This window comes from Heterodontus francisci, chromosome 1 (assembly GCF_036365525.1).
Source record: "Heterodontus francisci isolate sHetFra1 chromosome 1, sHetFra1.hap1, whole genome shotgun sequence".
Lineage (NCBI taxonomy): Eukaryota > Metazoa > Chordata > Chondrichthyes > Heterodontiformes > Heterodontidae > Heterodontus > Heterodontus francisci.
The window spans coordinates 230,482,524-230,496,228 of record NC_090371.1 but is presented as its reverse complement, the minus strand read 5'-3'; the positions used below and the strand labels follow the sequence as shown (position 1 = coordinate 230,496,228).

The 13,705-nt window shown below is 45.1% G+C and overlaps 1 protein-coding gene across 3 annotated transcripts in view; it reads right to left on the bottom strand.

Moving 5' to 3' along the window:
- gria2b (glutamate receptor, ionotropic, AMPA 2b) overlaps positions 1-13,705 on the bottom strand; it is a 164,037-nt gene that overhangs the window by 36,788 nt on the left and 113,544 nt on the right. For all 3 annotated transcript variants that reach the window (XM_068042059.1, XM_068042067.1, XM_068042077.1), the window contains exon 7: positions 1,095-1,262. In XM_068042059.1, the coding sequence (XP_067898160.1) occupies positions 1,095-1,262 (168 nt within the window). The remainder of the gene's footprint in view (positions 1-1,094; positions 1,263-13,705) is intronic.

Sequence of the window (13,705 nt, the reverse complement as noted above, 5' to 3'; positions counted from 1 at the left end):
TCAGCTGCCTGTGCACAGGCGCTAGTACTATTTTTAAAGGGCAACCAGCCCAGCTGGCACATTTAAATTTTTAAAGATACATCCCCCAAAATTTATCAAATATAATTCAATGCTCCTTTCCCACCCCCCAATAACAATTGCATTAACTATTTGCCCTTCCCCCCCAAAAAAAACACTTACCTTTTAAATCTGACCTTCCCCTCCAGATTGCACAAAGTTTAAAGTTCATCCCTTCCCACCATCCACTACTCCCATTACATTTATTTGATTCTGTTCACCACACCCCCACCCCGCCGCACTGAAAATATTAACTTCTCCCCCGTCCCCACCAGTGTCACGCCTGCTTTCCCCAGACAGAGAATTGAAGGCACAGGAGTGCTGGCCGCCACGCCAGTGGCGGGCTCGGAAGATTGCTGGTAAGTATATTTAAATGAATTCATTTTATTGATTCAAATATCTATATGCAGGTCCCGTTGGCCAACAGCAGGGGTGCTGCCACGGAGCCTCGCCGCTGCCGGGAGGATCTGGCCGGGCCCTCCTGGCATCGAGCTTTGTGGTGGGCGTCTGCTGGACTGATTTTCCGGCCCCCCACCATGGAGCCCAACGTCAGGGGCTCAGTAAAATCCGGCCCCGAATGTGAATTAAAAATAGATAATACACAAACATATGGTAAGTTGCAGAAGAACAGCCTTTCAGCTAGTTGAAGAATTATAGCCCTGAACTCAAAGCAGACAGCAATACCAGAAGATATTAGTTCACGTCCATCTATTCCCTTCATATGCACAAGATGTAAACTATTGTCAAAGAAGTGTCAATTCGTGAGCTTATGGTCCAGGTTCAGCAAACCTTGGGGTAGAAATTCATCTTGGGCGGTGGCACAAGTGGGTGATTTTGGATCAGCTGCCCATTATATGCAGTGCCTGATATTCAGTTCTATTGACTGCAATGGAAGTGAATAGAAGGTGCTGCATATAACAAACAACTAATCCAATATCACCCATTTTGTGCCACCACCTGAGACTACTTTTTACCCCTTGTGTTATAATTTGTATATTTTAAATAGCTCTGTTCCTTAGAAACCAAAAGGTACCTACCAGTTTTAATGCCCTTTCTATTTCAATTCCCTGTCCCCAGGGTACAGCAGGGTTTGCAAGACAATCTCCAGTACTACCTCTCCTAGAAATGTCTATTCGCTGTTTGCGTAGATAGCGGAATGCTTCAGTCATCACTTGAACAGCATCATAGGTCAGAGCAGAAGTATACTGAAAAACAAACAAATGGATGAATGGAGAAAGTACTTGAATTTATACAGCACCTTTTATAACCTCCAGATGTCCCAAGGTGCTTTACAGACCATGAAATACACACTGATGAGTAGGCTCTGCTGTTTTGGAGATCATTGTGACAAGCTTCCATAAACAGCATTGAGATAACTGACCAATTAATCTGTTTTGATGGTGTTGGCTGAGGGGTAAATGGTGGCCAAGACACAAAAGACCAATCACAAATCATGCTCTGTGTTAATCTCCCTAGATTCTCTTTAAGCCACAAAGTTTCAGCTTTAAAAGCAGACATCATGGACTGTGAAGTACAAGTACTAGCAATGAGTCAGCCTGCACCCAATATGCATAGGCTTTGGGCCAATTCCTAAAATCATGGATCCCTTTTTTTTAAATACCCCGGGCAAATGCCTAAAACGGGCGTAGAAGTCTTGTATATGTTAATTAGTGGACTCATCTCTGTGAAGGAACCTTTATTGAACTTCATCGAGGATGGCCAGGGAAGCTATCTGGCTTAAAAACAAGAAATGCTGGAACCACTCAGCAGGTCTGGCAGCATCTGTGGAAAGAGAAGCAGAGTTAACGTTTCGGGTCAGTGACCCTTCATCGGAACTATCTAGCTTGCTCTGTTCGGAATTCTTTCAGTTGCACATGCAAAACAAATGTTCCTTGGAAGCCAGGAGGAACTCTCCCAGTTCTACAAGTCTTGCAAATACGCAACCCCCCGCCACCACCACTACATATCCTGCTCCAAAAGCCCTCCTCGGACTTAACTGAAGCCTGCTGTCAGCAACAGAGAGAGACAAAACTGTTTATCTCATCAGGGGAGTTGCCTGCAGAGGCACCACAGCAGGACACCGCAAATATGTAGATGAAAACTGAGGACCATGCTCAGGCCTCCATCATCAGGTGCAATCAGCTTCTGAAGCCCAAGAATGTGTCTGGACTAAAATCTAACTCCAGTTCCTCAAAGCCCAAAAGCCAAGGAAATATTTACTAGAAAGCCAATGATTTAATGAAAGTCCTTCAACCTCAATATATAAATGAATCCCACTAAAATAATGTCAAAGATTGGTATTACACTAATCACTAAACTACCAAGAAATAATTATGCAAAACATCCTTCCCTCCAATTAGTGAAACAAGGATGACATGCCAGACCTAGAAGATAAGGAATCAAGTCTCTGTGCATCTCTTCATTTCACTGGAATATATATGACTTATAATAAATCAAATTAAGAACACACAATTGATGGGTCCTAAGAATAACAATAGTCATTATGGGGACAATTTTTGTCTTGCTATCACCCTGTTTATGCTTAGAAATGGAGTGGTAGTAGGACAGAAATGAATAGTCTCTTGCTGACTTATTGCTAAAGATCCACCTGTCCCAATATTAAAATGGGCATCTATTTAAGAATCCAGAAACAGGGCAATGAGAAGTTAAGATCTCATTAATGTATGTAAATTAGTATCAACTCACACAGTAAGGCCCAGACACCATTCCTATCTCATCATGTGTTGTTACCACTAGTTCACTAGTTCAAGCTTCCACTGACAGTGGTTGGTACATCAGGAGGCAGCCATTTCCAATGGCATTTAAAGAAGATTTTAGCTCCATTCAAGAGAATTTGGAAACAGGGACAGCACTACTTCTGCAGTCTCTTGTGTGTACAGCCAGAAAGGGTTCCATTATTTCACCTCATTACTGTGGCAGGTGCTGCAATGTTTCCCAGTTGTTAAAAGCCACAGCTCCATTTCACTCCTGATGCTTCCATCCCTTCCCATTAAGCTACTGTTGGAGGCCCATGATGATTGGTTGTCCTGCTGGATTTTCCACCCTTCCAAAAGATTAACATGGGGAGACCACCTAGTCAATGAAACTGAGGTTCAACAAAGAAAACAGATCGGGGCTCCCGCCAACATTGTTTGGAGGATGGAAGGACTGTTCTAAATGCCATCAGCCTGATCTATGCACTGCATTAAAACGGACCCATATGAGTATTTTTTTCAATCATTCATGGGATGCCGTTGTTGCTGGCAAGGCCTGCATTTATTGTCCATCCCTAATTGTCCTTGAGAAGATAGTGGTGAGCTGCCTTCTTGAACCGCTGCGATTCATGTGCTGTTAGGGAGGGAGTGCCAGGATTTTGACCCAGCGACAGTGAAGGAACGGCGATATAGTTCCAAGTCAGGATTGTGTGTAACTTGGAGGGGAACTTTCAGGTGGTGGTGTTACCATGCTGCCCTGGTTCTTCTAGGTGGTAGAGGTCTTGAGCTTGGAAGGTGCTGTCGCAGGAACATTTGAGAGTTGCAGCAGTGCATCTTGTAGATGGTACACATTGCTGTCATTATGTGCCAGTGTTGGAGGGAGTGAATGTTTAAGGTGGTGGATAGGTTGCCAATCAAGTGGGCCACTTTGTCTTGGATGGTGCCGAGCTTCTTGAGTGTGTTTGGAGCTGCACTCATCCAGGCAAGTGGAAAGTAATCATCACACTCCGAACATGTGCCTTGTAAATGGTGGGCAGGCTTTGGGGCATCAGAAGGCGAGTTACTCGCTGCGGAATTCCCAACATCTGACCTGCTCTTGTTGCCATAGTATTTGTATAGCTGGTCCAGTTAAGTTTCTGGTCAATGGTAATGCCCCAGAACGTTCATGGTGGGAGATTCAGTGATTGAATGTCAAGGGAAGATGGTTAGATTTTCCCTTGTTAGAAATCATCATTGCATGACACTTGTGTGTCGCCAATGTCACTTGCCACTTTGCAGCCCGTCCTGAATGTTGTCCACCAGGTCTTGCTGCATGCAGGCACAGACTGCTTTAGTATCTTAGGGGTTGTGAATGGTACTGAACACTGTGCAATCATCAGCGAACATGCCAACGATTAATCTTACGAGAGAGGAAAGGTCATTGATGAAAAAACTGAAGCTGACTGGCCTCAGACACTCCACTGAGGAACTCCTTCAGTGATGTACTGGGTCTGTGATGATTGGCCTCCAACAACTACAGCCATCTTCCTTTGTGCCAGGTATGACTCCAACCAGTGGAGAGCTCTCCCCCTGATTCCCATTGATTTCAATGTTGCTGGCGTTCCTTGATGCCACAATTGGTCAAATGCTGCCTTGATGTCAAGGGCCGTCAGTCTCACCTCATCTCTGGAATTCAGCTCTTTTGTCCCTGTTTGAATCATAGCTATAATGAGATTTAGAGCTGAGTGGTCCTGGTGGAACCCAAACTGAGCATTGGTGAGCAGATTATTGTTGAGTAAGTGCTGCTTGATAGCGCTATCAATGACAATCTCCATCACTTTGCTCATGAATGAGAGTAGACTGAGGGAGTGGTAATTGTCCAGTTTGGATTTGTCCTGCTTTTGTGGACAGGACATACCTAGGCAATTTCCCACATTGTTGGGTAGATACCCCTGTTGTAGCTGTATGGAACAGTTGGGCTAGAGGTAAGGCTAGTTCCATACTAGTATAGTGGAAAAGGAATGGCAGGAACCCTAAAAACACAGGGCTGGATTTTCTGGGCCCCCTTGAGGGGGGGACCCATAGAATCATGATAGGTGGCAGGGGCAGAGGGCCTGTCACTGTCCGAATCACCAAGTGATTTTGCAGGAGGCGAGATGGGCCGATGGCAGCCTTCCTACCCAGAGGCCAATGGAGACCATTAATGAAAGGTCACAAAGCTGAAACATTAACTGTGTTTCTCTCTCCATCGATGCTGCCAGACCTGATGAGTATTTCCAGTACTTTGTTTTTTATTTCAGAAGTCCTTAAGTGGCCTATTAACGGCCACTTAAGGCCCTCTTCCTTCCTTCCTCTGGAATCTAACCAGCAGGGGGGTGCCTCCGCCACGCGGGGAAGGTGCTTTGTTGTTTTGGCGGTTTCTTTTTGCAGCGGCGACAGGGAGAGCGAAGTGGCAGCTGGGTAAGTAAGTCCTATATATTTGGGCAGCGGCTTAACCCGAGACACTACACCTGTCGTGTCTCCCACCCGCCCTCCTCCTCTAACCAAAAAAAAAAGGACTCGGTGGTGTGCAGATAAGGTAAGGCTTTTTCTATTTTTTTTTACCTGTGGTAGGTGAAAACTTTTCGTTCCTTTTTCGTTTATCTAAGTTAAGACTAACTTAAGCTTAAGATTAAAAATGGCAGGAGATCTCAGACCCGTGACATGCTCCTCTTGCTCAATGTGGGAGCTCAGGGACACAGCTGATGTCCCTGACTCCTTCACGTGCTGGAAGTGTGTCCAGCTGCAGCTCTTGTTAGACCGCATGACGGCTCTGGAGCTGCGGATGGACTCACTTTGGAGCATCCGCGATGCTGAGGAGGTAGTGAATAGCACGTTTAGCGAATTGGTCACACCGCAGATTAGGATTGCTGAGGGAGAAAGGGAATGGGTGACCAAAAGGCAGAGAAAGAGCAGGAAGGCAGCGCAGGTGTCCCCTGCGGTCATCTCCCTCCAAAACAGGTATACCGTTTTGGATACTGTTGAGGGAGATGGCTCACCAGGGGAAGGCAGCAGTAGCCAGGTTCATGGCACTGTGGCTGGCTTTGCTGTTTGGAAGGGCGGGAAAAAGAGTGGAAGGGCTATAGTTATCGGGGATTCAATTGTAAGGGGAGTAGATAGGCGGTTCTGTGGTCGAAAACGAGACTCCCGAATGGTATGTTGCCTCCCAGGTGCACGGGTCAGGGATGTCTCAGATCAGCTGCAGAGCATTCTGAAAGGGGAGGGTGAACAGCCAGTTGTCGTTGTGCACATAGGCACCAATGATACAGGTAAAAAACGGGATGAGGTCCTACAAGCAGAATTTAGGGAGTTAGGAGCCAAGTTAAAAAGTAGGACCTCAGAGGTAGTAATCTCAGGATTGCTACCAGTGCCACGTGATAGTCAGAGTAGAAATGAAAGAATAGTCAGGATGAATGCGTGGCTTGAGAGATGGTGCAGGAGGGAAGGGTTCAGATTTTTGGGACATTGGGACTGGTTCTGGGTAAGGTGGGACTATTACAAATTGGACGGTCTACACCTGGGCCGGACTGGAACCAATGTCCTTGGGGGTACTTTTGCTAACGCTGTTGGGGAGGGTTTAAACTAATGTGGCAGGGGGATGGGAACCAAATGAGGAGGTCAGTGGACAGTAAGGTGGTAGTAACTAAAGCCTGTAAGGAACTAGATAATGAAGTCAGCGTGACTAAGGGAAAGAGTAGACAGGGAGCAGATGATGAACGCAAAGGGACTGGTGGTCTGAGGTGCATTTGTTTTAATGCAAGAAGTGTAGTAGGTAAGGCAGATGAACTTAGGGCCTGGATTAGTACCTGGGAGTATGATGTTATTGCTATTACTGAGACTTGGTTGAGGGAAGGGCATGATTGGCAACTAAATATCCCAGGATATCGATGCTTCCGGCGGGACAGAGAGGGAGGTAAAAGGGGTGGAGGAGTTGCAGTACTGGTCAAAGAGGATATCACAGCTGTGCTGAAGGAGGGCACTATGGAGGACTCGAGCAGTGAGGCAATATGGGCAGAACTCAGAAATAGGAAGGGTGCGGTAACAATGTTGGGGCTGTACTACAGGCCTCCCAACAGCGAGCGTGAGATAGAAGTACAAATATGTAAACAGATTATGGAAAGATGTAGGAGCAACAGGGTGGTGGTGATAGGAGATTTTAATTTTCCCAACATTGACTGGGATTCACTCGGGAAGGGGCCATACTGGACCTGGTGTTGGGGAATGAGCCCGGCCAGGTGGTTGAAGTTTCAGTAGGGGACTACTTTGGGAATAGTGATCACAATTCTGTAAGTTTTAGAATACTCATGGACAAAGACGAGAGTGGTCCCAAAGGAAGAGTGCTAAATTGGGGGAAGGCCAACTATACCAAAATTCGGCAGGAGCTGGGGAATGTAGATTGGGAGCAGCTGTTTGAAGGTAAATCCACATTTGATATGTGGGAGGTTTTTAAAGAGAGGTTGATTAGCGTGCAGGAGAGACATGTTCCTGTGAAAATGAGGGATAGAAATGGCAAGATTAGGGAACCATGGATGACAGGTGAAATTGTGAGACTAGCTAAGAGGAAAAAGGAAGCATACATAAGGTCTAGGTGGCTGAAAAAAGACGAAGCTTTGAAAGAATATCGGGAATGTAGGACCAATCTGAAACGAGGAATTAAGAGAGCTAAAAGGGGTCATGAAATATCTTTAGCAAACAGGGTTAAGGAAAATCCCAAAGCCTTTTATTCATATATAAGGAGCAAGAGGGTAACTAGAGAAAGGATTGGCCCACTCAAGGACAAAGGAGGAAAGTTATGCGTGGAGTCAGGGAAAATGGGTGAGATTCTAAATGAGTACTTTGCATCGGTATTCACCGAGGAGAGGGACATGACGGATGTTGAGGTTCGGGACAGATGTTTGATTACTCTAAGTCAAGTCGGCATAAGGAGGGAGGAAGTGTTGGGTATTCTAAAAGGCATTAAGGTGGACAAGTCCCCAGGTCCGGATGGGATCTATCCCAGGTTACTGAGGGAAGCGAGAGGGGAAATAGCTGGGGCCTTAACAGATATCTTTGCAGCATCCTTATACACGGGTGAGGTCCCGGAGGACTGGAGAATTGCTAATGTTGTCCCCTTGTTTAAGAAGGGTAGCAGGGAAAATCCAGGTAATTATAGACCGGTGAGCCTGACGTCAGTGGTAGGGAAGCTGCTGGAGAAGATACTGAGAGATAGGATCTATTCCGATTTGGAAGAAAATGGGCTTATCAGTGATAGGCAACATGGTTTTGTGCAGGGAAGGTCATGTCTTACCAACTTAATAGAATTCTTTGAGGAAGTGACAAAGTTGATTGATGAGGGAAGGGCTGTCGATGTCATATACATGGACTTCAGTAAGGCGTTTGATAAGGTTCCCCATGGTAGGCTGATGGAGAAAGTGAAGTCGCATGGGGTCCAGGGTGTACTAGCTAGATGGATAAAGAACTGGCTGGGCAACAGGAGACAGAGAGTAGCAGTGGAAGGGAGTTTCTCAAAATGGAGACGTGTGACCAGTGGTGTTCCACAGGGATCCGTGCTGGGACCACTGTTGTTTGTGATATACATAAATGATTTGGAGGAAAGTGTAGGTGGTCTGATTAGCAAGTTTGCAGACGACACTAAGATTGGTGGAGTAGCAGATAGTGAAGGGGACTGTCAGAGAATACAGCAGAATATAAATAGATTGGAGAGTTGGGCAGAGAAATGGCAGATGGAGTTCAATCAGGGCAAATGCGAGGTGATGCATTTTGGAAGATCCAATTCAAGAGTGAATTATACAGTAAATGGAAAAGTCCTGGGGAAAATTGATGTACAGAGAGATTTGGGTGTTCAGATCCATTGTTCCCTGAAGGTGGCAATGCAGGTCAATAGAGTGGTCAAGAAGGCATACGGCATGCTTTCCTTCCTCGGACGGGGTATTGAGTACAAGAGTTGGCAGGTCATGTTACAGTTGTATAAGACTTTGGTTCGGCCACATTTGGAATACTGCGTGCAGTTCTGGTCGCCACATTACCAAAAGGATGTAGATGCTTTGGAGAGGGCGCAGAGGAGGTTCACCAGGATGTTGCCTGGTATGGAGGGCGCTAGCTATGAAGAGAGGTTGAGCAGATTAGGATTATTTTCATTAGAAAGACGGAGGTTGAGGGGGGGACCTGATTGAGGTGTACAAAATCATGAGGGGTATAGACAGGGTGGATAGCAAGAAGCTTTTTCCCAGAGTGGGGGATTCAATTACTAGGGGTCACGAGTTCAAAGTGAGAGGGGAAACGTTTAGGGGGGATATGCGTGGAAAGTTCTTTACGCAGAGGGTGGTGGGTGCCTGGAACGCGTTGCCAGCGGAGGTGGTAGACGCGGGCACGATAGTGTCTTTTAAGATGTATCTGGACAGATACATGAATGGGCAGGAAGCAAAGAGATACAGACCCTTAGAAAATAGGCGACATGTTTAGATAGAGGATCTGGATTGGCGCAGGCTTGGAGGGCCGAAGGGCCTGCTCCTGTGCTGTAATTTTCTTTGTTCTTTTGTTCTTTAAAACGTGGTGCCCTCCCTGCATGCTTTTGTGGGGGGGTGGGGAGTCCCTCCTTCGTGGGCAATCCATAGCCCACAGAAGACCCCACCAGCAAAACCTCCACCTCCATGGACACCCCTCCCTCCACGACATTTAGGCAGAAAAACAACTGAGGATCGCTCCAGGGGGATGGGGCATGAAAAGGCTGAGGCATGGGTCCCCCTTTTTGGCCAGCATGAGAGCCCGTGCTCCTACACAAAAATCCTGCCCATTTTGTGCCTATGTCGGTGAAGTTTTATAGCTTTTTGTACATGTATATCACCTTTTGTAAAAATATCAATCCAAAATGATTGGAATTGCACAAATTAAGTTACTCAAAATAAATCTGAAATGCTCTTTTTCTGCCCATTCATTGTCAACTCAGTCATTCCTGCAAATAGCTCAACCTCTTATGGTCAAAATTTAATCAAAAAAACTCAACCATGACATATTATTGTACTTTTAAAAAAAAAGAAAATGTGCATTTCCAACAGAAGAATTCTTTATATTATTCATTCACAGGATGTTGATGTCACTGGCAAGGCCAGATTCTGTTGCTCGTCTATTGACATACCTAGGCAATTTCCCACATTGTTGGGTATGCCCCTGTTGTAGCTGTACGGAACAGTTGGGCGAGAGGTAAGGCTAGTTCTGTACTAGTATAGTGGAAAAGGAATGGCAGGAACCCTAAAACCACGGGGTTGGATTTTATGGTCCAGGTACACGATTGGGTGGATTCAATAATCACCAACTCGTGGAAAAGATATGGAGGAGCAAATTTGCAGGGAATTACACAGAAATTACAGAGAGGCACAAGTCTTGAGTGGCGATAATTGGAGTCTTTAATTATCCTAATATGGACTGGGATAATAATAGTGTAAAGGGCAAAGAGCGAGAAGAGTTTCTCAAGTATGTTCAGGAAAATTTTCATGATCACAACATTTCTGGCCCAACAAGAAAGGAGGCATTGCTGGATCTGGTTCTGAGGAATGAGTTGGGCCAAGTGAACCAAATATCTGTAGGGGATCATTTACGGGCCAGTGATCATATTATCATAAGGTTTAGATTAGCTATGTTAAAGGATAAGGAGCAATCAAGAGTAAAAATACTTAACTGGAGGAGGGCCATTTTCAGTTTGGTGAGAACGGACCTGTCCTGGGTAACTTGGAATGAAAGAGTGACAGTCAAAGCTGTAACAGAACAATGGGGTGCCTTTAAAGAGGAGATGGTTTGTGCCCAGGTGAGGTACATTCTCACAAGGGGCAAAGGTAGAGCAATCAAAGCCAGATGACAAAAGAGATAGAGAGTAAGATGAAGCCGAAAAAGGTTGTGCATGACAGGTATCAGGTTGACAAGAAGGGTCACTGACCCGAAACGTTAACTCTGCTGCTCTTTTCATAGATGCTGCCAGACCTGCTGAGTGATTCCAGCATTTCTTGTTTTTATATCAGGTTGACAATACTGGTTGAGAACGAGGTCAAATATAGAAAGTTCAGAGGAGAAGTGAAAAAGGAAATAAGAGAGTCAAAGAAAGAGTCTGAAAAGAGACTAGCAGCTAATGTAAATGGGAATCCAAATGTCTTCTATGGGCATATAAATAGTAAAATGGTAGGAAAAGGAGATGTGTGATCAATTCGGGACCAAAATGGGGATCTACGGATGGAGGCAGATGGTATGGCTGAGGTGCTAAATGAGTACTTTGCATCTGTCTTTGCCAAGGAAGAAGATACTGGCAGAATCACAGTGAATGAAGAGGAAGTTGAGATATTAGATGGGCCAAAAATTGATGAAGAGGAGGTATTAGAAAGCCTGGCTGCACTTAAAGTTAAGCCACCAGAACCAGATGGCATGTATCCGAGGATGCTGAGGGAAGTAAGGGTGGAAATTGCGGAAGTACTGGACATGATATTTTCAATTCTCCTTAGACATGGGGATGTTGCCAGAGGACTAGAGAATTGCATATGTTACACCCTTGTTCAAAAAAGGGTGTGAGGATAAATCCAGCAACTACATTCAGTTTAACCTCAAGGGTGGGAAAGATTTTAGAAACGATAACCTAGAACAAAATTAACAGTCACTTGGACAACTGTAGATTATTTAAGGAAAGCTAGCATGGATTTTTTAAAGACAAATTGTGTTTAACCAACTTGATTGAGTTTTTTGATGAAGTAACAGAGAGGGTTGATGAGGGTAATGCAGTTGATGTGGTGTAAATGGACTTCCAAAAGTTGTTTGATAAAGTGCCACATAATAGGCTTCCCAGCAAAGTTGAAGCCTATGGAATCAAACAGACAGTGGCAGCATGGATATGATGTTGGCTGAGTGACAGGAGACTAATGAATGGCTGTTTTTCAAACTGCAGGAAAGTATACTTGATATATGTTAATGACTTAGACTTGTGTATACACGACACAATTTCAAAATTTACTTATGACACAAACCTGTAAGGAAGATAGTGACAGGCCTCAAGAGACATAGTCAGGCTGGTGGAATGGGCAGACACGTGGCAGATGAAATTTAATGTAGAGAAGCGTATAGTGATAGTTTGGTTGGAAGAATGAGGAGAGGCAATATAAACTAAAGGGCACAATTATAAAAGAGGTGCAGGAACAGAGAGGCTTGGGGATATATTTGCACAAATCATTGAAGGTGGCAGGGCACGTTGAGAAAGTGGTTAAAAAGACATACGGGATCCTGAACTTTTTAAATAGAGTCATAGAGTACAAAAGCAAGGAAGTTTATTATTTTATTAGCCGAGGCATGGAATATAAGAGCAGGGAGGTTATGATGGAGCTGTATAAAACACTAGTTAGGCCACAGCTGGAGTATTGTGTACAGTTCTGGGCACCACACTACAGAAAGGATGTGATTGCACTGGAGAGGGTGCTGAGGAGGTTCACCAGGATGTTGCCTGGGCAGGAGCATTTCAGCTATGAAGAGAGACTGAAAAGGCTAGGGTTGTTTTCCTTAGAGCAGAGAAGGCTGAGGGGGGACATAATTGAGGTATACAAAATTATGAGGGGCATTGATAGAGTAGATAGGAAGAAACTTTTTCCCTTAGCGGAGGGGTCAATAACCAGGGGGCATAGATTTAAGGTAAGGGGCAGGAGGTTTAGAGGGGGTTTGAGGAAAAAAAATTTCACCCAGAGGGTGGTTGGAATCTGGAACGCACTGCCTGAAGAGGCAGGAACCATCACAACATTTATGTATTTAGATGAGCACTTGAAACGCTATAGCATACAAGGCTATGGGCCAAGTGCTGGAAAATGGGATAAGAATAGGTAGGTGTTTGATGGCCGGCACAGACATGATGGGCCGAAGGGCTTGTTTCTGTGCTGTATGACTCTCTGACTCTAAGGAAGTTATAGGAAACTCTATAAAATGTTGGTTTGGCCTCAGCTGGAGTATTGTGTCCAATTCTGGGCACCTACTTTAGGAAGGATGGGCAAACTTCAGAGAGGGTGCAGAAAAGATTTATGAGAATGGTTCCAGGGATGAAGGTTAGATTGGAGAAGTTGGGTTGGCCTCCTCAGAGAAGAGAAAGTTAAGAGGAGATTTGATAGCGGTGTTCAAAATCATGAGGAGTCTACAGAGGAGATAGAGAGAAACCGTTCCTATTGGTGGAAGGGTCAAAAAACCAGAGAACATTGATTTAAGGTGATTGGCAAAAGAACCAAAAGCAACATTAGGAAAAACCTTTTTACACAGTAAGTGGCTAGGATCTGGAATGCACTGCCTAAAAGTGTGGTGGAGGCAGATTCAATTGGGCTTTCAAAAGGCAATTGGATAAGCACCTGAAGAGAAAGAATTTGCAGGGCAATGGGGAAAGAGCAGGTGATTTGGACTAGCGAAATTGATCTTGCAGAGAGTCGGCAGGAACTCGACAAGCCAAATGACCTCCTTCAATGCTGTGACCATTCTATGATTCTATCCCACATTGCCATTGAGAAGGCGATGGTGAGTGGCTTCCTAACTAGAACTGTGGCTTGTTAGGCCATTTCAGAGAGCTGGAGCCCCTGTCCTACGGCCAAAAAAGTTGGTGACGAGCCCACCTCCACTGTGCCTGGAAGCCACGCTATGATTTTGCGTGGCTCAGGCCCTTATTTGGCCTGGGGCAGGACTTCCACCTCTCTGAGGCAGAATGCTGTGGTGCAGAGAGACCTGTGTGTCCTTGTACATGAATCACAAAAAGTCAGCATGTGAGTACAGCAAGTAATTAGGAAGGTAAACGGAATGTTGGCCTTTATTGCAAGGGGAATGGAGTATAAAAGTAGGGTAGTCTTGCTACAAATATACGGGGCATTGGTAAGACCCCACCGAGAGTACTGTGTACAGTTTTGTTCTCCTTATTTAAG